Raw genomic sequence first — 25,948 nt, 5'->3', positions numbered from 1 at the left:
CCTTTTCTCAAAAAAGGTAAATAAGTAAATAAATAAAAATTCCTGAAATGCTGAGTCAGGACTAGAACATTCCCTTTCACAGGGTATATAAAGTCCTCCCCAACATGCCCCAAGGATCTCTCCAACCCCTTCCATACTTGCCAGCCCAGCCATGGTGTGCTTTCATCTCTGACCTTTGCATATGGTGTTTCTCTACCTCAGATATCCTCAAAACTGTCTCCATATGTACCACAATTTCCCTTTACTTGCCTAATCCTTCCCCTTCACCTCTTTGCTCAAGTATATCTGGGCCGCTTCCTCTCCCAGGTTGGGTATCGACCTCAGATGACATTGTACTGTCCCACTGCAAAGGCTGTGACCTCTTTCCTATTGGTCGATGAACAACAAGAGAACTATCCCCTATCCTTGTACCTCAGGTGTGTAGCGCATTGCCTGGCATGTTGATGGTGTTCAGAAGACATGACTGGTCCACCTGGAGCTGAGAGCTTACTTAACAAGTGCTAGTGCAATCTTAATTTTGCAAGCAGTGGCTGAAACACACCGCGCCACCTGGAGAGCATGAGGCAGGTTTGTGCACCAGGGCACCAATCCCAAAGGTGGTCCGAGGATCTCCTTCAAGGAGAATTTAGAAGAAGGTAATATAGCTATGTTCTTATTCTTAAAAGACTCTTTAATTAGACTGAATGGTAGAACGCTTTAAAAAGCACAATTGGTTCCCCTTTTCGTCTTTTATTTCCTTAGGGAGAAAAAAAGATCCTGGTGGTTGACATGTGGGAGGCAGAGCCATGAGTTCCATAGGAGGATCTATATATAGCTCTGTGATCAACAGCTTTGCTTCCTTGCCTCCTTAGCAGCTGGAGACAAGCTGTTTCTTCCAGATGTGGGATGGAGAAGGTGCATGCAGGCAAACTTACACATGCCTGGTGTGCAGCAAGAGGCTCCACAAACATTTGCCCAATATGCTTCTCCTGAAGACAATCTCATGTTTATTAGCATAAGCTCTGGAAATTGGGACTAGCAAATTGAAGAGTCACTTATGAGCTGAGTGACAGACCAAGGTTGGTGTTTCCTATGTGCCAGGCACTGTACACATGGTGGGCAGCCCTTCTCATACCTATCTTGTGCATGATCTCATCTCATTCCCACAGCCCTATTGCCAGGGGGTAGTGCTGCTCTCATTTCAAAGGCGAGCACACTGACACTCTGATAATATAGTTACCTCCTAAGATCACACAACCAATTTACATCCTAGAGTACAATTCAAACTCAGGGCTACGGCCAAAAGCCCCTGAGGCCTTGTTTCTCCGGCTGCCTGCTGGTTTCTCAGCCCAGTGGTTCCTGCTGTGCTAGGATAGAAGTGCATTCACAATGGCACTGGATAAGTGAGGAATAAAAGTACAGCCTAAAAATATCAGCTGAAAAGGAACTCACGGGAGGTCAGGACAGTTCACAAGTGGCAGCAATAAAAAAGGAAGTTGATGAAATCTTGGAGTAGCTGGGGGAATATACATCAAGAAGAGCTCTTCTTTCTCTCAAGTAAAAGAATCTAATTCAACAAAAATGGGCAAACTAGATTATGTGCATTTATTGTTGGGCAAAGCTTGGGTTGCCCGTAGTATAATTCCTCAGAGATTTCCTGAGAGATTGCACATAAAGGTCCTGTTGTTGAACTGAAGAAAGATGCTGGGAATGGGCTGTTGTCAGGTTGGTTTCACCACCAAGGGGCCCACCGTGCCTTTCCCCGGGGAGACATTGAGGGTTTCAATGCGCTTTTCTTTCTCTTGGCTGCCTGAGCATACAGCCATCACTGTTTCCATTGTGAGCTCTTCTCCTCTGGAGCCAAGCCCAAGTTCAGGGAACATGTGCTCAAGACACATTTGGCAGCCTGGCTCCCCACTTGCAGTGACTTTCTGCCTTTGCCTTTTCCCCATCAAGACACTTTCCTGCACTTGGAGGTTGAAAAGCAATGCTGAACACGCTTAGTTCTAAAAGCTGGTTCTAAATCCTGCTGGCTCATTGGGATGAGACACAAAAAGTCCACACCAAATACAGAACCCAGGTTACTGAACTCAGATGAGAATTACTTCCATCCCTTCCTTGTTACAGACATTACTGAGGCCATATGTTTCTCAAAGCATCAATGGGCTCAGTTTCCTGAAGAAAATTTCTCTTGTATTATTTACCCCATTAAGAATTTTTATGAGAAATCCCACCTTACCGTTGAACAAAATTGAGCATCCTACTAACTGGGACCTTATTTTGTAGAACAGCTCACAGGTTAGAAATCAGAGATTAAACACTTTCCCTACATCTACACAGGCAGTGGCAAGAGTTAGTATGAGAACATAATTACTTGAATATCCAGTCCTATAAGGACTAGTTTATTTTTAAAATTTTTAAATTGAGGTCGAATTACACACAATAAGCACAGATCTTGTTAAGTGTAGAGCTAAATAAAGTTTGAAATTTTTTACACTCATATAGTCAGCACTCTAATCAAAACAGAATGTTTCCATCATCCTAGAAAGTTCCCTTGGGCCTTTTCCCACTCAACCCCAATCTCCCATCTTCCCCCACCATGCAACAACCACTGTTCTGATTTCTATGATTAGTTTGAGGCCCCACTTTTAAGAAGTGAAAATTGAATGTATGCAACTTTGCCTGCTTCCCTGAAGTGTCTCTGCAGAATTTTGCTCTCCCCTTTGGACCACAAGTACTACTTAAGCTTTGTTTTAGATCCATCTGGAAAACCTTTCAGCAAGTCAGTCTTTGTCCCAGTACAGACACATTTAGATTTAAAGGAATTTACATGTATAGGTTATGGAGGTCAATTATGATTCCTCAACATGCGGTATAAAAAGAACTCGTCTTTCTGGAACATACAGTTGCTTTCTCCCAAAACATCTGCCTTCTTGCCTCTTTCTGTATCCAACCATTCCTCAGGATAGCAGCCTTTGTTTCTGTGGAAAGGATTGCTTGAGCCTTTGAAAGTGAGCACATATGCACCCTATCTTTCTACTTGGAGGCCATTTCCTGGTGTCAGTAACCTTCCTGCTGCAGTGGGACTCTGAACAGCTCATCTGACTTCCCCAGACATCATCCCAGAACAGTGGTAGCTGAAAGTGTAATAGCCAGCAAGGGAACTTAGAAACTGGAAACTGGGTTTTAGAAACTGGAAAACTTTGAGTAAGTCTTGCTCAGAACATTGTCTTAAAGCCAAAGAATGTTGCCAAGGTCCAGGTGGAGGCAGCTTCCCGCCAGCCACAGACACGATGAAAGCAGACGGTGCCTGCTTCTCTTCCCCCTGGAGCGCTGGCGGCCAGGCCGGGTCATTTTCTCCACAGCAGATTCATCTCCCCAGACAGTGAGCTAATGCTTGGCACTGGCAAACTCCATGAAAAAAAAGGCACTTAACCCCGCGGTTTGAGGCAGAAATGACTTCATGGAATATATACACAAAATTAAATCAAGCTAAGTTTTTTTTTTTTAATATTCTAAAGAAAAAGAAAATGATGCACACACAGTCGTAACATTAGAACCCACTTGTGAACATAGAACACCAAAGTGTAAACTCTCCTGAAAGAGTCAAATTCCAGAAGTCACTTTGTTAGGAAAGAGGTAATTCTGTGGAATTATAAACAGAGCTGCCGAAAGCATGTGGTGAGTCCCTCTTTCCTATACAATATAACTGAATATTTTCTGGTGTTCCTACAGTTTAAATAAACTTTTTTCCATTTTTTTTTAATTTCTAAAAGTGTATTTTTAAGATAGGTACTATATTAATATGGTTCAATTTTTTTTTTTTAAATAACAAAATATAAAGGGTCTTCAGGGACAAGTGTCCCTCCCACTCTTGGGCCCCAGCCACTCCCTCTCCTTCCCCATAGCCTGTGTTAGTGGTTTCTTGTGTATCTGTCTATTCAGAGATAGTTTAGCATATACAAACAAAACAGATATATAACTTCCATCGTTCTTTATAAAAAAATATATTTTTATTGATTTCAGAGAGAAAGGGAGAGGGAGAGATAGAAACATTAATGATGAGAGAGAACCATTGATTGGCTGCCTCCTGCATGTCCCCCACTAGGGATGGAGCCTGCAATCTGGGCATGTGCCCTTGACCGGAATCGAACTTGGGACCCTTCGATCCACAGGCTGACACCCTATCCACTGAGCCAAACCAGCTAGGGCTCATCGTGTTTTGTTTTGTTTTTAAATATATATATACAAATGAAATGTTATAATGCTGTCTTGCATTTTGCTTTATTTTTTGCACTCATACTTATTAACAAAATTTTGAAGATATATTTAAGTAAAGCAAAATTATATGTTCATTTACCCTTTGATTCAGCAAATCCCACTTCTAAATTTATTGGCAAAAATACAAAATATTTTATGTAGCTTATTCCAGATGAGTCTTACTATCTGCAGGGACAGGCTAGTCCTGGGAGGAGCAGTCTCTCTGGGATCAGCTAGGCCTGCTCAAAACAATAGGAATTTATCTCACATAATTGAAGTCCACCGTGGGCACTAGCTTCAGGCATCCAAACAAGGTCACCAGAGCTTTGATTTTCTTGGCTGTTTCATTCTTTGTTGCCTTAATTCTCTAGCTGGCTGTCTTTATGTGAAGGGCAAGTTCCAAGATTCTGTGGCCCTTACAGCTCCTGATACAAGAGGGGAGAGAATCTTTCCTGATAGCTCTGGCAATAGTTCCAGGACTGTCCAGGGCTAGCTCACATTCCTGGAGCCAGGAACAAGGTTTGCTTCAACCAAGTCTCATGGTTGTATAGAGTTTCCCACTGAGCAGGAAAGGGTGGCTCTCCGAAGGAAGAAAGGCTGGGTATACGAAATATACGTCCACTATGCGAGGCACAGCTCTAGAACTTGCAGAGATTAAAACATCATCTCAGCACAATACATCTGCTGAATTAATGTAGGAATACAAAGCAGAGCATCACTTTTAAAGTGTCGTAGTATTTCAAATTCTTAGTCCATATTTTAGAGAAGCAATAAAAAACAAGTCAGGACAGGTAGATACGAAGGTCATTAGCGAGATTCCATTTTAGCAGACAGCTGCTTCAGTCAAGTATAGATTGTTCCATCCCTCTTGCACAGAAGAGATATGTGGCTCTGGTAGAAGGCAGACTTTTGTCTTCATTCAGCCTCAAGAAAAGCTAAGGCTTATCCAGGTACAAAGGGAAAAATATGGTCCAGCATGAAGGGCTGGAAAATACCCTGCTACCAGTAAGCTCGTTGCAGACTTTCTCTTCTCCTTTAAACTGGTGGTAATCCGGGGGGTTTCTGATCCAGGACCCAAATGCCTGCTTCCGGAGTGCGCTCCAGGCTTCCTGGTAAGCAGATGCAGCCTCCTTGTACTCCTGGTATGTTTCTAGCTTCTGCACCCTAATGCACACATAACCACCAAGCACACAGGTTCTCATTGAACAGCTCACCACTATGGCCAACAAGACACCTGATCAATCAACTGTTCAGATTTACTACAAGAGACTTAGGAACAGGATAATCTTAGTATGCTTTCCTAGAGAGACTCTGGCTCCTTTGTAAGAAATCCACTACAAAGTAACATGGATTAAAACAGGCAAGAATGAGACCTTGTTCGTGTGGCTCAGCTGCTTGGAGCATCGTCCCATACACCAAAAGGTGTTGAGGGCACAAACCCAGGTTGCAAATTCAATCCCTGGCCCTTGTCGGGGCATGTGCAGGAGGCAACTAATCGGTGTTTCTTTCTCTCTCTCTCCCCGTCCTCTCTCCAAAATCAATTTTTTTAAACCCCCCCCCCCAAAAAAAACTGCCCAGCCAGTGTGGCTCAGTGGTTGACCACTGACCTTTGAACCAGGAGGTCACAGTTCGATCCCTGGTCAGGCATATACCTAGACTGTGGGCTCATCCCTGGTGTGGGGCGTGCAGGAGGCAATCAATGATTCTCTCTCATCATTGATGTTTATATCTCTCTCTCCCTCTTCCTCTCTGAAATCAATAAAAAAAAAAAATTAAAAAACAAAACAAAACAGGCAAGACTAAACAGAATGCTAGCTTTGTCTGGTCCTGGTGAAATCAGATAAAACAAGAATAACTATTATATTTTTGGTTTAAAGTTTCCTAAGTGTCTGTAATTTCCACCAGAGCATACAGCCATTAGAAACCTCTTGGCTACATTTTCCCTAACAAAGCAAAGCACTTTCCATTTTACCCATACTCTCCTATACCAGCCAACAGCATCCCTCCCAATCCCTTAGTCGTCTCTGCCTGCTAAAAAATGGCCATGTTGAGTAGTATTTGTAATACTTATATCCTGTTAAGAGATTTTCTTGTGACAGACTCTTCTCTCCTTTGACCAAATCTGAGTCAGGCTCCTCTGAGCCCTTTTCTCAACTTGGACCTTGAGCTCTGTCCTTGCATCTTATAGTTGAAGAAACTGATACTCGTGTCTTATTGATCCAATTTGCCCTGCTTCTAAGTTGTATCTTAGCTCACTTCAGCAGGGCAAAGTTGCTAACTGCAGCAAAAATTGATTTCAGTTGTTTGATCAATTTCCTACAGCTTTTTGTTGGTTAAAGGGTGGGATCTACACACATGACAATGTTAAACTTTACCTAAGCTCCGAGTTTCTAAAACACAGCGATGGTTAAGAAATCTCCCTCCCATCCTTCTGTGTCCTGGGAAATGGCTGATTGCAAAGAACTGCCTTTTCCCATGACTTAGATAAGACTCATGGATGCCCCCCTGGGTTACCTATGACAGGCCAGACACAGACACATCAAATTCCCACTCTTTGCCTCATAATGATTAGCTGAAACCACTGACCAATCTTGACAAAATACCTGGTAACTTGACCAAATATTACTTACACTTCTCTCATTAGCCCAGGCCCCAGAACTTTGATCCAACCTCAACCTGAGACAGCACCAGAATGTATAACCACCCCTTAACAGCCCCTCCTGAGAATTGACTGACAGCAAGAGAAGACATTTCCTGTTCAACTGTCCCATCACACCACCTGCTCATCCCACTCCCCCATTCCAGGTTCTGTTTAGTCTTGCACACCCCTCCATATAAAAGAAACCCCCTTTCCATCTGCCCTTTGAGAGGCTTACAAAGCTTATGACTGGAGTGTTCTTGCCACTGCATTAGACCTCCTACTGTAACAGACCCCTTCTCTTACGCAATAATCCTTCTGAGTAAAGTCTCTCCTTACCTAAGTCCAGATTTGTTTTTAACACAAGAATGTATGGAAACCCACCCAGTTCCAGCTTGATTCATTCTTCCAGACAAGAAACAAAAAGAAACTGACCACCAAAGACTGAAGGGCATCAATACTGACCACAGTATGGATGATGGTGATAACGGTGGCTAGCCTCTTCATATTGAAGTTTCTGGCTACTCTGCTGCTTCCCTACTGTTATATAATAAAGATTTTGGCTGGTCTTTGTTGCCAGTTCCTAAATGGGAACCTCTAAATCCTTAGAATTTCCCCAGTGATAGGACTGTTTTTGTTATTCATGGTGAACCCTGAGATCACACCTAAGTTTATGTTTAACAAGGTAACTCATGGTGGGCCCTAGAGTTTCAGAATGGGGCTGGCCATACCAGAAAGACCAACCAGGAGATGAGAGAATTGGAGTACTGAGACACCTGATACCACTATAGCCTCCTAGGGTGGGAGGAGGAGACGAAGACTGAGTTCAATCATATCATGTGAACTATGAGTCAATCAACCATTCTTATTAATAAAAACCCAATAAATCTGGACCCTGAAGCGCAGGTCAGCTTCTTGGTTGGTGCTGAAAGGGTGATGCATCCTTGGGACGTGCAAACATCAAGTTTGGGGCTCTCCCAGACCTCGCCATATGTGTCCCTTCTTTTAGCTGGTCTTAACTCATATCTCCGCCCCCCCCCCCCCCAATATATTTTTATTGATTTCAGAGAGGAAGGGAGAGGGAGAAAGAGATAGAAACATCAATGATGTGAGAGAATCACTGATCAGTTGCCTCCCATGACTGGGGATCAAGCCCACAACCCGGGCATGTGCCCTGACCAGAATGGAATCTGGGACCCTTCAGGCCGCAGGCAATGCTCTATCCACTGAGCCAAACCAGCTAGGGCCTAACTGGTATTTTTTAAAAGGTGAAAGGTAATTGTAACTACGGTGCTTTCCTATCAGTTGTTCTGGTGAATTATTAAACATGAGTGGCAACCCCCCGGGTTTGTAGTCAGTGGGTCAGAAGTATGAGTGCCTTGGGGCCCCTGAGCTTGTGGCTAGCATCTGAGGTGAGGGCAGTTTGTGAGGGCAGTGCCCTTATTCTGTGAAGTTTTGCCTAACTCTAGGTAGTTATTGTCTGATAACTGAAAACGTTTGTACCACAAACCACCCATCCTCCATACCTCAGATCATACACGGATCTACAAGCAGGGCCATGGGGACAGGATGGAAGAGCATGTGGTCAGCAATGAGCACCCACTGGCCTATGGAAACACCACTCCTGCTAAAGCTTCCTGCTACGCATGAGCCAGTGCGAAACCAGAAGTCTTCCTAACTATGAAAAAACATGGGTCAATAGTGTTACCTGAGGGAGTCTGGCCACTTGTCCTCTGAAATACTGCTTAGCAGCTCCTGGAATGATCTAAAGAGTTCCACTTTGCTGATTCGAGATCTGTTTGGAAAAAGACAAAAAGGACTCATTAAGTGTTTGCTACGTATCAGATCCCTATCAAAGATGCGAGGCTTCACATGGTATTTAGGTTTCCATGTGCCAGAGCCCCATTTCACCTGTACTGGCAAGGAGAAAATCTAGACCTGAGGCTTTGATTAGGTTGAGGCACAAAAATGAATCTCATCTTTAGAAATGTCACCAGCAGTGAAATCATCAAGGGACAGGTTCAAATGGGGTAAAGGCAGAGGTGAAATTACCAAATTCCCCCCAGAACACATTGGCTACCTCCTTTCAAGAAAGCTGGCCCCTTGGGTAACACTGTTTACAAGAAATTAAAAGCTTTGTTTCAGAACCTTGAGTGCTGCTCCTTGTATGGAGTCCACTTGGATGAGCCATCTGAGGCAGTCTCCAGACTCTCCCTTTGGGCACACGAGCCATTGCAGGCCAACCCATTGCTTCTAACATCAAGCTTTAGGGAGGTCATCATTTGAACAGTGAAGGAAGTGAGTGTGGATTCCTTACCAGCTCACCTGGGGCTTCTTGGTTTGGCCCATCCACGTCGGTGTGTCCTAGACTGTATGTACCTCCTTCCTTTCCCTCATAAACACAATTCATGAGCTGATTTAGAAGTTGGGAACTGTTGCGTGTGCCCACAATGTGTGTCTCGTGTCTACACACCGTATCCTCCACTGTTTCCACAAATGGCACCATCAGCTTGGACAGTGGCCATATTGGAACATATGATATAGGGGATTGTACAATCTGTCAAGAGACTCCCTTACCTGGCTGGGACCTGGCCTACTGAAAAGAATCATGGCTTAAAGCAGAACCTTGAGCCCTCACAGGCTGCTTTCCCTGGGCCTTAATTGTGGTAAGTGGCTATTGGCACTCAGGAATATAAAGCTGCTTTAACATTAAAAAAAACCCTCCAAAGCCAAAAAAATAATGGAACTCACCTCATTAACAGATTAGAGGAGAAAAGTAATATAACTATGAGGAAAATGTATGCAGAAAAAGCATTTGTTAGAATTCAACATCCATCAAATGACTTAAAACCTTTTACAAATGAGAACTAAAAAAGGTATTGAAATTCATGCAGGGTATCTATAAAAACCTACAGCAAATATATGTCCTTAAAATCAGGAATAAGACAAGAGTACTTGTCATCACTGCTTTTATCTAACATTATACAAAGGTTCCGTACAGTAAGCCAAGAAATAAAAGGAATAAGGATTGAAAAGCAAAAACTAGCTCTAGTTGGTTTGGTTCAGTGGATAGAGCATCGGCCTGCAGACTGAAGGGTCCCACGTTCGATTCTAGTCAAGGGCACATGCCCAGGTTGCGGGCTCGATCCCCAGTAGAGGGTGTATAGGAGGCAGCCAATCAATGATTCTCTCGCATCATTGATGTTTCTATCTCTCTCTCCCTCTCCCTTCCTCTCTGAAATAAATAATAATATTAAAAAAGAAAAGCAAAAACCAAAGCCTTTATTTGCAGATGAGTGTGATGTTGTCAGTTCTAGCCAGCACAGTAAGTCAAAAAAATGAAAGAAATGGAGGATTAGAGAGGAAATGCTACTTGCAAAAGATTATCTATATTAAAAAATTCTAGGCCCTGGCCAGGTAGCTCAGTTGGTTAGAACATTGTCCTGATATGCCAAAATTTGGGGTTCAATCTCCAGTCAGGGCACATATAAGAAGCAACCCATAAATTCTTCAATAAGTGGAACAACAAATCAATGTTTCTCTCTCTCTCAAATGCAATAAAATTTTAAAAAATTCCAAAGGAATTCCTAAATAAAATAATAGTATAATAAGTGTTAGCACAAGTTGCTGGATACAAACACTGATTGCAGCAGAGAGTAACAAATAGATATAAATTTATTTTGTAATCCCTCAGTCTTTTCTTTTATAATCCAATGAGCTACATAATAATTCTTTGGGATGCTTGTTATCTGGACAGGGAGGGGAAGAGAATTTTCCACTTTAGGGCAAAGGAATTTGCCTGTAAGAAGCAGGATAAAATAAAGCTTCTCAAAAATGAGGGTCCCGTTATCTCATTGTTGGTAAAAAAACAAATGAAAACATGAAGATTTAAATAAAATAGTTCCTTTAGTGTTGCACTAGTATATTGTCCTAGTCTGAGTTCCTATTCCTATAGTTCTTTTTTTTTTTTTTAATATATTTTATTGATTTTTTTTACAGAGAGGAAGGGAGAGGGAGAGGGATAGCGAGTTAGAAACATCAATGAGAGAGAAACATCAGCAATGAGAAAACCTGCTTTTTCCCCAGCAGCTGCTGGTCTTTAGAATAAAACTGACTCTTTCACAAATAATATGAAGCTTTATTTGACAAATGAACGGGAAATCCATCTTAACAAGATGTCTACTGCAAGCCCTGCACCATGTTAGAGGCATCCTTTCCTTCAATTTTCACAACATGCCTGTGCAATGCATACTCTTAGTTACCCTTGCTTCACTGTTTGGAAAATGGAAGCACCTAGGCCAGAGTAATCTTTCCAAGTTCACACAACCAGGAAGAAAGGGAGCCAGGAAGTACAAAGCGCCTGCTTTTCTGACCATATACTTCCTCCCTGTGTGGAGTTTGCCTTCTAAGTGCAGAGAGACAATGTGTCAAAGACCTCAGATCATCTATTCCAATGTCCTCGTTTTACAGATATGAACACACTGAGGCCCAGAGGGCAGGGGGGCTTGTTCAAAGTCACCTGGATAACTAGAGACAGAGCAAGGTGGGAACAGGAGACACTCCCAATCACACAGAAATCAATCACGTGTTGGGAGAAGCTGGAGAACACTACTATGGGAATTTAGAGAAAAGATGATCATTTTGAGCCAGAAGGCAGTGGTGGTTGAGCTGAACGTTTAAAGTAAAAGAGGGTGTGCATTCACAGTGAAGAAGAGCATTTTAGACTTAAGCAAAGTAGCAAACCTAAACCACAGTCAGGCGGGTGGGGCCAGAAAGAGCTGCTGCTAGCCCCTCACCAAGACTCAGCAGGAAACATGTGGTTCCTGTCCCTCATGACCTGCTTTGTCCCCTGAGAGGTGCTGACAATGGTGGCCTGAAGCCAGGAAGGCTCTTGGGGGAAAACTCCAAAAATCTCTACCCACAACAGTTTTGTAAACATTGCTCAAGTCAACATCCTAGGCCACCAGGGACAGGCCAAGTCTGTTGTCTAGGCCATTTAAAAGCTGGTTAATGGCTGTGAAGAATGAACCTTTTTTTAAAGTCTAATAAGGTGTAATTAGTTATTGTTTGTGTTGAATCAGACAAATAAACATGTCAAAAAAAATCCACCTGTGAAATTCAATTTCACAGCTCAACCCAGATTGTGGCGGAGAGGCCACTCCCCCACAACCCCTCCCACCCTCAGGCTAATGCTAAGTGAATTAAGTTAGACATAAAAGGCCACATGATGTATGATACTATTTATGTGACACATCTAGAATAGATAAATCTGTGGAGACAGAATGGAAATCAGGGGCTGCCAGAAGTGGGGAGAGGGAAGTGTGGGGAGTGACCGTTAATGGTTATGGGGTTTTCTTTTTGGGATGATGAAATGTTCTGGAATTAGTGGTGTGGTATAAGTACACAGCCACCATCTCCTTCTGTCCCAATGTGCTGTACCTGGCCTGAAGGCTTCTGATTCCTTTCTTTGTTGTTCCCTGTGGAAAGCCATTGGCAGTGACATCCAATGGCTGCTCAGGAACTGCACTCCAGCTGATGGCTGTGAAAAGATAAGATTCTAGAGTTAAAACTGTTCAGTTTTCTATAAACCCCAGAAGTGTTTTGATAAAAATATTTCCCTGGCCCTAACCGGTTTGGCTCAGTGGATAGAGTGTCGGCCTGCGGACTAAAGGGTCCCAGGTTCGATTCTGGTCAAGGGCATGTACCTTGGTTGCGGGCATATCCCCAGTGGGGAGTGTGCAGGAGGCAGCTGATCGATGTTTCTAACTCTCTATCCCTCTCCCTTCCTCTCTGTAAAAATTCAATAAAAATATATTAAAAAAAATATTTTCCTGCCTCTGCAGACCCATGAGAGTTAGATATAACGTCAGACATAATGACTGTCACTCTGACCCTTGGCTTCCAGAGTACAAGTGGTTCATAATTAATCCTCCTCCTCCTCATCATCATCATAACAACTATCACTGAGCATTTATTATATGCTAAACACACAGTAAATGAATGAAACAGAATTTCTCATTTAATCCTCATAACAACCCTGATAAATAAATTATATTCTTATCTAAAGATGAGGAAATTGAGGCTGAAAGAGGATAAGTAGGTTTCCCAGGGTCACAGAGAGCAGGAACCTGACAGTGTGGGTGTCTCCAAAGTCCACACTACTGACCTTGTGCATGGTAAACAGCCTCCCCAGGCCGAGAGGATGCAGCCCACCCCAAGCCACTCCATGGACTGGGGACAAGTTACTCCAGGGCACGTGGAACCTGGATCCCTTACCTGCTCCACAAGGAACAAGTCGCCCTGGACGGTCAGCCCTTTTTGCCTGCACTGCACAGCGGCTCTGCTCAAACAGTAAATCCGACTGCTGTATTTTTACTTCTTGAACTCCAAAGCCTTTGGGTAAAGAGGAGACATTCTGACACCTAAACGTGAGGGAAAATGCACTGTTTAGGCATACTCCTTGAGAAAGAGAGTATCCAGGGCTGTGGACCACATCACCACCCCTGTGTCTCGGTGGGGGGCAAAGGCCATTTGACACAGGCCTTCCCCTGGCCATGGCTTCATCCTGCCCTCAGTTACTACAGCATTCACTGGCTTTAGCTGCCTTCTTTAGGGAGACCACACTTGAGTGGTCATCCTTTGTCATTTACCTTTTTAAAAATTAACACTAATGTTTGAAGGTTTTTAAAAAATTTAACAGCAATATATGTACAGTGTAGAAAATGAGAAAATACAATAATCACAAAGAAAAAACTACCAACAATACCACATCTCAGTGGTAATAAATATTAATACCTTTGTGTACATCTTCCTATAATCTTTTTCTATAGGCATATATACTTTAAGACCAAAATGAATTTACTTTATCTTCTGAATTGTTCTTTTTTATTTATTTTTTAAATATATTTTTATTGATTTCAGAGAGGGAGAGAGAGAGAGGAAGATAGAAACATCATTGATGAGTGAGAACCATTGATCAGCTGCCTCCTGCATGTCCCACACTGGGGATTGAGCCAGCAACCCGGGCATGTGCCGTGACCAGGAATCGAACCACGACCTGCTGGTTCCTAGGTTGACGCTCAACCACCGAGCCACGCCGGCCTGGCCTGAATTGTTCTTTAAACATTATGTGCATCTTACCATATTAAATTTCCTCAACTGAAGTCTTAACAGAAAACACTTGATCTATTGCTGGCCATTTTAGTGATTTCCTTTTCTTTTTAAAAAATGACGACACTGCCCTAACCAGTTTGGCTCAGCGGATAGAGCTATGGCCTGCGGACTCAAGCGTCCCAGGTTCGATTCTGGTCAAAAGCATGTACCTTGGTTGCGGGTACATACCCAGTAGGGAGTGTGCAGGAGGCAGCTAGTCGATGTTTCTCTCTCATCAATGTTTCTAACTCTCTATCCCTCTCCGTTCCTCTCTGTAAAAAGTCAATAAAATATATATATTTTTAAAAAGGATATTTAAAAAAAAATGATGACCCACAAAGCTAAATGTTTGGAGCCCTCCCTCCCTGCCCTCTCACCTCCTAATTAGTGCTCTCTGCATGGCTTCCTGGCTGTATGGGCACTTCCCGATGACCACAGCTGACAGGTAGACAGGCTCTTCTATGAAGTGCATCAACAGTGACCCCTGGCATCCGAGGACATTCCACCGTGCCAACTTGTCGCTGCAGGACATGGAGCAAGTCCTGTCTCCCCGGCCTGGCTTCACTCGGAGCAGCCCTACCCGGTGATACGCAACACCAGGCTTCCCCGAGTCTCCAACTTCGCCAGACACACACTTGGCTCCTGTCCTATAAACATCCACCACTTTGGCACCACTGGGGGCCATCCCAGTGACAGTGGCCAGTTCCTCTGAGGAGACATTAGAGCAGCTGACACTTGGGGGGACTGGGCCACTTCCCTGATTGCCAAAACTCTGATGGTGAGCCACACCGTTGGTGACTTTTCTGTCAGGAGTTCCGGGCTCAAGCCTCATTTTTTTTGGTCACGGGACTGTCTGAGTCTTCACATTTCCTTTCATCTTCAGTAGCTTCCAGGTTACCACTGGCTTCCATTGATGGGTTATGGGCCCAATCTCTATTGACAGGATAGCAAGGCTGATCTTCAAACTCGAGCATTGGGATGATAGAGGCATCCCCACCTACAGGAGAAGAAACCCCTTAAACCAGTGGTTCTCAAAGTGCCACAAGCCACAGCAGCATATCTTAGGAACTTGTTAGAAATGCAAATTTTTGGGACCCAGAGTAGACCTGCTACATCAGAAACTCTGGAGGTGTATCTAGCAGTCTGTACATTAATGAACTCTCCAGATGATTCGGATGCAAACTCAACTTTGAGAACCACTACTTTAAACAAAGCTCAATATTATTCTCCCAGCTGACCTGAGATGAATTAAGAACAGTTGCCCATATTTGCCTACTACGAATCCTCTTGTTGATGATCCTGAACCTCTCCTAGACTCAGTGAGTTATAATCTCTGGAGGGGAGGGGTCTGGAAAACTGAATATTTTAACAAAGATCCCAGGGAACTCTTATCACAGGAAGTTTTGGAAACGCTAGTTTTATTTTTATTTATTTATTTATTTTTATAATTGTTTTATTGCTTAAAGTATTACAAAGAGTATTACATATGTCTCCTTTTTTTCCTGCCCTTGACAATCCCCTGGCCTCTCCTACCCCCAAGTATTACAAAGGGTATTACATATGTGTCCTTCCCCCCCCCTTGACAATCCCCTGCCCTCCCTTACCCCCCAGTGTCTTATGTCCATTAGTTATGCTTATATGCATGCATACAAGTCCTTCGGTTGATCTCTTACTCCCCTCCCTTCTGCCCCCCAACCCTCTCTGGCCTTCCCGCTGCAGTTTGACAATCAGTTTGAGGCAGCTCTGCCTCTGTATCTATTATTGTTCAAAAGTTTGTAATGGTCTTTATTATCCATGAATGAGTGAGATCATGTGGTATTTTTCCTTCATTGACTGGCTTATTTCACTTAGCATAATCCTCTCCAGTTCCATCCATGCTGTTGCAAATGGTAAGAATTCCTTCTTTTTTACAGCAGCATAGTATTCCATCATGTAGATGTACCACAGTTTTCTAATCCATTCATCTACTGATGGGCACTTAGGCTGGGAAACACTAGTTTTAATATATTTCAGAGAGAAAGGGAGAGAGACAGAAACATCAATAATGAGAGAGAATCATTGATTGGCTGCCTCCTGCACGCCTCCTACTGGGGATTGAGCCCGAAACCCAAGCATGTGCCCTTGACCAGAATCAAACCTGGGACCCTTCAGTCTGCAGGCCGACTCTCTATCCACTGAGCCAAACCGGCTAGGGCAACACTAGTTTTAGACCAGGGTTTCTCAACCTCCACATTACTGACATTTTGGGTCAGGTAATTCTATGCTGTGGGGTCTGTCCTGTACATTGTAGGATGTTTAGCAACTTCCCTGGTGTCCACTTATTAGAGTTCCCTAGTTTGACTATCAAAAATGTCTCCAGCCCTGACTGGTTTGGCTCAGTGGATAGAGCGTTGGCCTGAGGACTGAGGGGTCCCAGGTTCGATTCTGGTCAGGGGCATGTACCTTGGTTGCGGGCACATCCCCAGTGGGGGGTGTGCAGGAGGCAGCTGATCAATGTCTCTCTCTCATTGATGTTTCTAGCTCTCTATCCCTCTCCCTTCCTCTCTGTAAAAAATCAATAAAATATATTTAAAGAAAAAATGTCTCCAGATGTTGTTAAATGTCTCCTGGGGAACAAAATAGTCCTAAGCTGAGAACCATTTGTTTAGAATGAGCAGTTTCCCAAGTGCATTTTGTAAAATGTTATCCCACAAGATGTCTTGAAAAACAAAAGTGGGTGGCTGATTTCACGGTTAAATAAGTTTGGCAAACAATGCTTACAGTTTTCCCATCTTGGAGATGTATGTGGATATCCTCAGAGTAAAAACTCTGCAGTACATTACACAGCTGGTGTTTCCCTGTACTGGTTTAGGGATTTATGACCTACTCTGTGCTTACAGGGAATAGAAAAGAAAACAAAAACAGATTAGTAAAGAGCACTCGGAGAGATGCAAATCAAAATGACAATGTGCTACCATCTCACCTGTCAGAATGGCTAACATCAACACATGACAAGTGCTGGCGAGGATGCGGAGAAAAACGAACCCTCGTGCACTGCTGGTGGGAATGCAGACTGGTGCAGCCACTGTGGAGTTTTTATGGAGTTTCCTCAAAAAACTAAAAATGGAACTCCCATTTGACCCAGTGATCCCACTTCTAGGAATATACCCCAAGAAACTAGAAACACCAATCAGAAAGGATATGTGCACCCCTATGTTCATCGCATCACAATTTACAATAGCTAAGATTTGGAAACAGCCTAAGTGTCCATCAGCAGATGAGTGGATTAAAAAACTGTGGTACATCGACACAATGGAATACTACGCTTCGGTAAAATAGAAGGAATTCTTAACATTTGCAACAGCATGGATGGAACTGGAGAGCATTATGCTAAGCGAAATAAGCCAGTCAGAGAAAGATAAATATCACATGATCTCACTCATTTGTGGAATATAATGAACAACATAAACTGATGAACAAAAACAGATCCAGAGACAGAGAAGCATCGATCAGACCGTCAAACCTCAGAGGGAAGGTAGGGGAGGGTGGGGGTAAGGGAGAGAGATCAAGCAAAGGAATTGTATGCATGCATATAAGCCTAACCAATGGACACAGACACCAGGGGGGTGAGGGCATGAGCGCGGGGGTCGAGGGCAATGGGGGAATAAATACACATATGCAATACCTTAATCAATAAAGGAAAAAAGAAAGAGCACAGCTTTTGAGAAGGGAGCTACTTCTTCAAACACTAACCTAATGTGGTGCTTTTCTAAAGCGTGTGAGTAATACATCTGTAGCCTTAAAACCCAAGAGTGGGAAAGGCAAGAGATGCATTAGTGGGCGTGTTGCCAGAGAGGCTGGCTGGCAGATTTCCAGAGATCTCATAAGGTGACAGTGACTTTGGAGAATTCATCAGGGCTCACCTCCCACTCTGAGGCTCAGAGATTTGATCTTGACAGATGCCTGAACTCGAGAGGCTGACTCATGCTAATAAAACTCATAAATAAGAGTCTGAAGTAACTAACCCATGCACCAAATTATCAATTAATAATGAGGAATAAATGCCAAGAGAGCCAAATAGTCACATACTCTAGGTAGTGTTCTTTCTTTCTGCAGACAAACCCTGGGTGGACATCACATTTAAAAATTTTTTTAGAGCCCTCCCTCCAGGGAACACGCAGGCAGCTTCCCCTGCCCCATTAATTCCTGAGCCCATTTCTTCTACTGTTCACTTCTACCTCTGTGCCTTACTAGATTTTCTCTTACGTTTTTGGATAAAAATATTTTTTAAATGAGCCAGGGAGTTAGATTAGTGGCTCTAGATTTTTATTTCACAGACCAGTAAAATTTCCAGAAGATTTTAAGATTAACAGAAGGCGATCAACTTTTTATTTCATCAAGTAAGGTCTTTAAGGATCCTAATTATAGTACTGCTATTTAAAAAAGATTAAAATCTTATAACCTTTAAATGGAAAGAAATTAGCTTTTTGAAAAACTCACTACATAGTTCTGATTTTTCTCATAGATCTGTACACTCACAGAGCAGTACCAACCTGCGGACACTGATTTATGTCATTTGATTAGGTGGTCGGACTAGCTTGATCCCCAGATGCATCTGATTCTCTACTAGAATCAGCCAGACCCTGGCTATTCAAAGTGTGATCCATAGACCAACACCACTGGCATCAACCATGAGTTGATTAGAAATGTAGAACCTCAGGCTCCACCCCAGAATTTAAATCTGCATTTTAGCAAGATTCCTGGGTGATTCATATGCATATTACAGTTTGAGAAGCACTGAGTTAGGAAACGTCCTTTGGTCCTAGGACCAGAGTACCCACTGTTAAGAACAGCATGGATGAGCCCCATCATTTTTCTGGCCTTTGACTCTTAACCAACTCTTTTTCAATCAACTCATTCTTTCTTAAATTCTACTTTTTATTTGAGTTATGATCAGGTCTTGAGAGCTATTCTGTCTCTTAGAGTGATTACCCATCTTTGCTCTAATTACATGTGTTACTCTTAAAGTAACACACAGAGAATAATCTTACATCCTTATTTCAAAGCTTTTACGGTGAGGACTGCCATCCCCGAGTTGTTGCCTACAAAGGGCAGAAATTATTCTTAATTTTCAAGACAGAAAACAGAATAGAAATGACTCTCTGTAGGCCAGGTTTGGTCTTCCTGCCTAATGCAACCCCAGCACCTGAACATCCTCCAGTAACTCACCAAGATTTACCTTAACTAACCATGATTGTCAACAATCCCTAAAAGACTATGAGAGTAAGTAAGGGGCTAGTCTTATTCACTGCTATGTACCCAGTGTGTCATACTGTCGCTGACAAATAGAAAATATTTGTTTAATGCATGAATGAATGAGTGAGTGAGTGAATGAAATAAGTTTGTACTTCTAAGCCTTATTGTTGGTTTCAGACCTGGTGGGGTTTCAGCTTTAGGTTCCCCAGTCCTGATTAGAAAATGAGATGTGAGTACCCCTGCCCCAATACCCCCGCCCCCTGCCTTTTCTTGGCAGAGAAATGGTTAGGCACACTGGTCTATTCACAAAAAAGGCACTGCTGTTGGTTGTAGCTACACTTCAGCTAGAAGTGCTTTTTTTGAGAAACATATCTACAGATAAGATGAACAGAAGGAAGTAGACAATGCAACATTAATCCAAAGGCTTGAATATACTTACAGGGCGTATGGCTGGAGAAAAATAAAAACGAAAGGTCTGGTCTGAGTTTCCACAGTCCTCTCTGAGTTCCTGGGATAAAGATGCTATCCTCCTTCAAGGTGGCTGCCAAGTGAAGCTGATGGAGAAGGTACCTAATGGGTGCAGGAGGATATCAAAAAGAATACCAATCTCTGTGGTAACAGGGAAGACTGGCTGGGTAATTACTAAGGAAGAAAGATCTACTAATGACCAATGGAACTGATAGTTATTTGGAATTATGAGAAATCTAGACCAGTGATTCTCAAAGTGTGGTCCTTGAACTGGCTGCATAAGCATCATCTGGAATTTGTTAGAAATGCAACGTCAGAAAGAAAGAAAGGAAGAAAGAAAGAAAGAAAGAGCAACTTCTCAGACTCCACTTTTGACCTGCTGATTCAGAATCTCTGGGGGTGGGCCCAGCAATTTGGATTTTAACAAACCCTTTAGGTGATTCTGATGTACACTCAAGCATGAGACCCACTGTATAGACCAGTGTTAGTCAAAGTTTAGTTCACAGGCTAAATAACATAATCAGTTTTGCTGGGAGCTTATTAGAAGTGCAAATTCTGGGGCCCCCAACCCTGGCTAAATCAGATTCTCTGGAGACGTGACTTTACCTTTGGAAACTCCTTCTGGCTATGACCTCAGCATGGCTATCATTGAGGATATCTCCTGTGGCAAAGACAGGACACTAGTGAAGACATAGGAACCTGGAGACGCCCTGGTTCCTGGCAGCACAACATAGCAGTTTCCCCCAGCACCCAGGATGGCCACGTAGCTCCTGGAGGGCTCTGCCAGAAAGCATCATAATCATTAATGGCAATGCATTTACTTCGGGCTTCCTCAACTCAGCACTATTGACATTTTGGACCAGAAAATTCTTTGTTGTGCGGGGTCTGTCCTGTGCATTGTAGGATGTTAAGCAGCATTCCTGGCAGGCCAGCAGCACACTCCCCTCTCCCAGGTATGACAACCAAAAATGTCTCCAGACATTGCCAACTGTCCCCTGGGGGCAAAATCTCCCCTAGCTGAGAACTACTGATTTATAGGAAATCTTTATCTGAAGGACAGGGATCCAGATCTTTTGTGCCCTGGTATCATACTTGGGCTCATGCTGATACATTTCCATGGAATTCAATCCATAGTGGTCCTTGAACAACTTCCTCATATACAAGAGGCAAAGCTAGGAGAATGGGCGAAGTGTGCCCTGGTATCATACTTGGGCTCATGCTGATACATAGTGGTCCTTGAACAACTTCCTCATATACAGGAGGCAAAGCTAGGAGAATGGGTGAAACAAACTCCAGGAGGCCTCTGCTAACTGGAAGCAGAAGATGAAGATACCAGAACTCCAAGGAATTTCCATATTCTTTTTGGTGCCGATTGCTTTCTGGGTTTTCAGAGATACTGAAAATTAGCTAAGCCCAGGGAACTTCTGGTTTGAGCATGAAAATACTGGCCAACTTTCAATCCACTAAGAAAGCGCGTTCCTGGCAGCCTTTGCTTCCATTGGTTATTCCCGTTCTTTAAATGAGTTCTGTCCTTCCAACTGGAGCCAGTGACAGTCAGTGTGAACTGAAATGTCAGCCATCTCAGTAATATGACCCCTTGGCTCTGAAGAGGAGAGGAAAGTGCAACATGGACACCATTTCCAAAGCTCCCTAGACAGGCAATGTTTAGACCCAATGTGGGCTTACCGCTCTTCCTCATTTTGGACTGGCCTATGCATTTTGTTCCTGTTCCCATTGAGACAACTTCCTTTGTCACTGAGGGAAGAAAAAACGAGTTATTAGTGAGCTTTTAGAATCGGAATAGTCCCCAGTCCTCGGGTTTAATAAGTCTGCACATTCCTCAGCATTCCCATAGGCTGACCCATCTGAGAGGACTGCGGTTCCAGCACGGCCATTTCCCACCGCTTGAAGTACTGCGCCACCTGGCGGAGAGCAGGGGAACATGCCCAATATCGCAGTTTATACCCGCGGCGACTGTCCCTGTGTAGAGCCATGTATCATTCTACCATCTCTGACAAAAAGAGGGAGAGTTTCAAGGAGAAAAGGTCTCACCTTGCACCTGTTTGTCAGGGCAGTCACAGGCTTGGCCAGCTATAGGCTGTATTTTCACCACGGCTGCTAGTAACGTCCATTCCCGGTTGGGCTCAGGCTTCCCCTGCTTGGGCAGCCTGCTCCCATAGTGCTCGTAACACAGGCGCGCAATCTCATCCGGGGTCCACATGGTTGAGCTGGTGCTGAGATCCTAATCAGAAATCACAACCATCATAAGTACAGAAAGGAGGACCAATGCACAATGCTACACCCTCGCACCAGTGTATTTCAACAGGGCTTTCCGGTGTAGCTCACCTGTGTTCACACTGAGGTTTCTTTATCTGAAACTCTATGGGTCATTTTCTCCTACTTCCCTGCCCATTTTCATCTTTAAGGAAAGATCAAAGAAATCCCAAATCCTATCAACCCCAGAAGACTTCTATTTCTTCAAGCTGTTTAAAAATATATATATATTATACATATATATATATCATATATATTAACTGAAAATATTTTTAATTATATAAATTGCCTTTACAGATGCTCTTTTCTAAAACAAACAAACAAACAAATTTTTATTGACTTCAGAAAGGAAGGGAGAGGGGGAGAGAGACAGAAACATCAATGATGAGAATCATTGATTGGCTGCCTCCTGCATGCCCCCCACTGGGGATCAAGCCTGCAACCCAGACATGTGCCCTTGACCAGAATTGAACCGGGGACCCTTTGGTTCCCAGGCCAACACTCTATCCACTAAGCCAAACCGGCCAGGGCCAAGCTGTTTTTTATCCTCACTTTCAGGCATTTTATTTTTCTCTCTCCTCTACCCCCTCCACCCTAAATTGGTTCTCTTTTTGAAAAATATATTTTTATTGACTTCAAAGAGAAAGGGAAAGAGAGACAGAAACATCAATGATGAGAGAGAATCATTGATTGGCTGCCTCCTGCACGCCCCTCACTGAGGACTGAGCCCCTGACCAGAATTGAACCTGGGACCCTTTAGCCTGCAGGCTGACATTCTATCCACTAAGCCAAACTGGCTAGGGTGCAAATTGGTTCTGTATTTCCCTCCAGTAAATCTCCACTGATGCCCCTCTCAGGAAAGCAAACCTTTAATTTCTCCTATATCGTTTTATGATGCAGTGAAGCGACAGAGCCCAGTAGTTTCTCACTAGTCAAGTGTTCTCATAGGAATTGGGAAGAATGTGGGTTCTAGTCACCATTTCTGGGTTCTAATTATGGCTTTGCTTATAGTAACTGTGTGGAACTGGGTAGATTGCTTAACCTGTGTCTGTTTCTTCATCTATTAAAATAATAATTACAGTCAAATGTAATCCATGGGGTTATTGTGAGGATTAAGTATCTATAAAAAGTAACTGCTATAACATTGAGCACAATTAGTGTCAACTGTGATTAGTAATACTAAAAAGAACCTCTGATTTGGAGGAAAACCAAATTTGGAGGAACCTTTGGATGTGAAGGAAAAAGGGGCCACATCCTAAACCTGACAAGCTCAGGGAAGGCCAATATGGCAAGCCTTACAAACTCAGAGACCAAAAGTAACTACATAGATGACCTGAATATAAAACTTCCTAACTAAAAGCAAGTTATGGTGGGTAGTCATGTCCTAGGCCTGTAGATTCCCTTGACAAAGGTCAATCTTTACCTTAAGTGAACCTGTCTATTGTCTTTCTGCGTCTAAGAAAACATACTTTTGAAATATCAGAGTATTCTCCTTTTCCAGATCCCTCAGGGCACAACCACCACCAGAGCAAGAGACCATAGAAGCCCTCATTGTCATCTTGTTCTATCTATCTATAATAATAAAAGGGTAGTATGCTAATTAGACTGGATGTCTTCCGGACATCATTCCAGACGTCTTTCCTGATGAAGTCAGGGCTGGAGGGAAGCCAGCCCAGGTCCCAGGTGCCTGCGGGCGGCTGTAAGAGGGAAGCAGTCCGGGTCCCAGGTGCTGGAGGGAAGCTGGTGCTGGCAGCCGGAGGGAGAGGGGGAAGGAAGGCCTGCTCTTGCAGGAATTTCATACATCAGGCCTCTAGTGTGCTATAAATGTTGATGATTGACTATCCTGTATCTACCAATATAAAAGATCTATGTGGCTAATTAGACTGGATGTCTTCCGGACATCATTCCAGATGTCTTTCCTGATGAAGTCTGGGCTGGAGGGAAGCCAGCCCAGGTCCCACGTGCCTGCGGGCGGCTGTAAGAGGGAAGCAGCCCGGGTCCCAGGTGCTGGAGGGAAGCTGGTGCCGGCAGCAGGGGGAGGAGGGGAAGGAAGGCCTGTTCTTGCAGGAATTTCATGCATCAGGCCTCTAGTGTGCTATGTTGATGATTGACTATCCTGTATCTACCAATGTAAAAGATCTATGTGTTTCTCTCTTTTGCCTTTTTATCCAATCCCAGAGATGTCCCTGCTTTGCAAAATCAATAAAAAAAATATATATTTTTTTAAAAAGATCTATGTGGTTTCTCTCTTTTGCCTTTTTATCTGATCCCAGAGATGTCCCTGCTTTGCTTTCTCCAGCCCCCTTAATCTACATGGATTTCATGTAACCCTCCTACCTCTCCTTTTATTCTAATACATAAAATAAGGTGCAAAACTGCTATTCTCTAAAGCATTTTCTCAATCCATCAATGTCTGCTTCCTGGGAATTGTCAGTTTGGTTCAAATACACTCATAAAATTGTAGGTTTGGACCTTTCTTACCTCCACAAAGCTCACATCAAAACACTGAGGTCAACCAATCACAGCTAATTAGGCTTTAAGCTATAGCCAATCAAATAATTTCCTTTCTTGCTTATGCACTTTCTGTCTTTCCCCCTAGCTCCTGCTTGCAGAGTGCCCCAAACCACTTCCGATTTGGTGCTGGAGGGTTAGTATTGCTTAATTTCCTTTCTTGCTTATGCACTTTCTGTCTTTCCCCTAGCTCCTGCTTGCAGAGTGACCCAAACCACTTCCGGTTTGGTGCTGGAGGGTTAGTATTGCTCCTTGCTCAAATAAACTTTTAAAATTCTTTCATATGCCTATCTATTTAGCAGTTCAGATGTGCAGGCCTGTCACTGCAATAACTGGTCATGGAAAATCAGACCAGAGTGATTTAAAACAGGAATCTGGCAGAAACTGACATAACTGTGACTTTAAAGTCAGAAATCCAACATAAGTCTTGCATCTATTGGAGCATAAGAAAAGTATGGGAGACTCTGAAATCCTCCATCTGGATTTCCCTCTCATTTCTAGGGGGAAGGGATGCGGCTATCACTGGGCTATATATTTTATGAAGGCAGATACTCAGAGAAACAACCTGTAATTAAACCAGAGATACACACCACAAGCTACTAAGAGCAAGGAAGACACAACTTGCGGTAAGAAACGCTGACGCCTACGATGAAGCAGCCCAGAACTGTATATCACCTCATTAACGTGTGAGTCTGAAGGAGCCTGCACAATAGATGAAGAAATGTTTTTTATATACTGGGTCCACTAAAATTCAAATCCACTCTCTCCTAGATCTTGAACAGCTGCTTCCTATGCAACAATAGCTCCGTTAAACAGGCTTTTTTTGTTTTTGTTTTGTCCCGCAAGAGACCAAGACCGCTTGTTATGACAGTTGCAGAGAGCTTATGAACCCACCACCTTTTGAAGTAAAAATTAAGGCAGGTCGGCTGCCAGGGGAGTGAAGGGTTTAGCGATGGTGGGAGGACGTAACCCACTCCCCTGAGGCCCCCTCCTCAATGAACGCGGCAGCGGACCCTCTTCTCCAGAGGCCTGGGCTGGGCCCATTCGTCCAGTTACAACGGACCCCCAGGTTACAAGGGCGTCTGCAGACCCGTGAAGCAGGAATAAGGTGCGCGCCTACCTCAGCGGGTTATGCGGGATGCGGAGGGCACACCCCCCGCGCTCGCCCGCAGCTAGAGCTCGCACACGCGGCGGACACCGGCACAGCCGAGCAAGGAGCAGCACTTTGCCACGTAGCGCGCATCGGGGGTGGCACGGTCCTCACCTCTTCCCACACAATATGGCCTCGGAAAAGTCAGACCGAGGGCACCTCACCGGGAATCCCAGGGCCCCAGCTCGCTCGCGTGCCCTTGGCCGAGTAAACCCACCGTGTCACCGACGCTCCCCTCCCACCTTCAAGACGCGCGCCCTCGAGGGAACGAGCGGAACCAC

At 43.7% G+C, this 25,948-nt stretch overlaps 1 protein-coding gene and 1 long non-coding RNA gene across 2 annotated transcripts; one reads left to right on the top strand and one right to left on the bottom strand.

Moving 5' to 3' along the window:
- On the top strand, positions 1-7,465 carry LOC106725467. The gene is made up of 2 exons (XR_001361362.1): positions 1-1,058; positions 6,884-7,465. It is a non-coding gene; the product is annotated as an uncharacterized LOC106725467 (long non-coding RNA).
- On the bottom strand, positions 4,248-25,948 carry ADAT1 (adenosine deaminase, tRNA-specific 1). Its single transcript, XM_005862608.2, is given in 11 exon segments — positions 4,248-5,403; positions 8,586-8,672; positions 12,317-12,416; positions 13,154-13,299; positions 14,407-14,867; positions 14,869-15,026; positions 19,704-19,834; positions 20,339-20,393; positions 21,419-21,487; positions 21,785-21,974; positions 25,910-25,948. Coding segments are annotated over 10 exon segments (1,605 nt in total). The 5' UTR covers positions 21,954-21,974; positions 25,910-25,948; the 3' UTR covers positions 4,248-5,174.

Source organism: Myotis brandtii, unplaced genomic scaffold, assembly GCF_000412655.1.
Source record: "Myotis brandtii unplaced genomic scaffold, ASM41265v1 scaffold165, whole genome shotgun sequence".
In the NCBI taxonomy this organism is placed as follows: Eukaryota; Metazoa; Chordata; class Mammalia; order Chiroptera; family Vespertilionidae; genus Myotis; species Myotis brandtii.
This window is presented reverse-complemented; position numbering and strand designations above follow the sequence as displayed.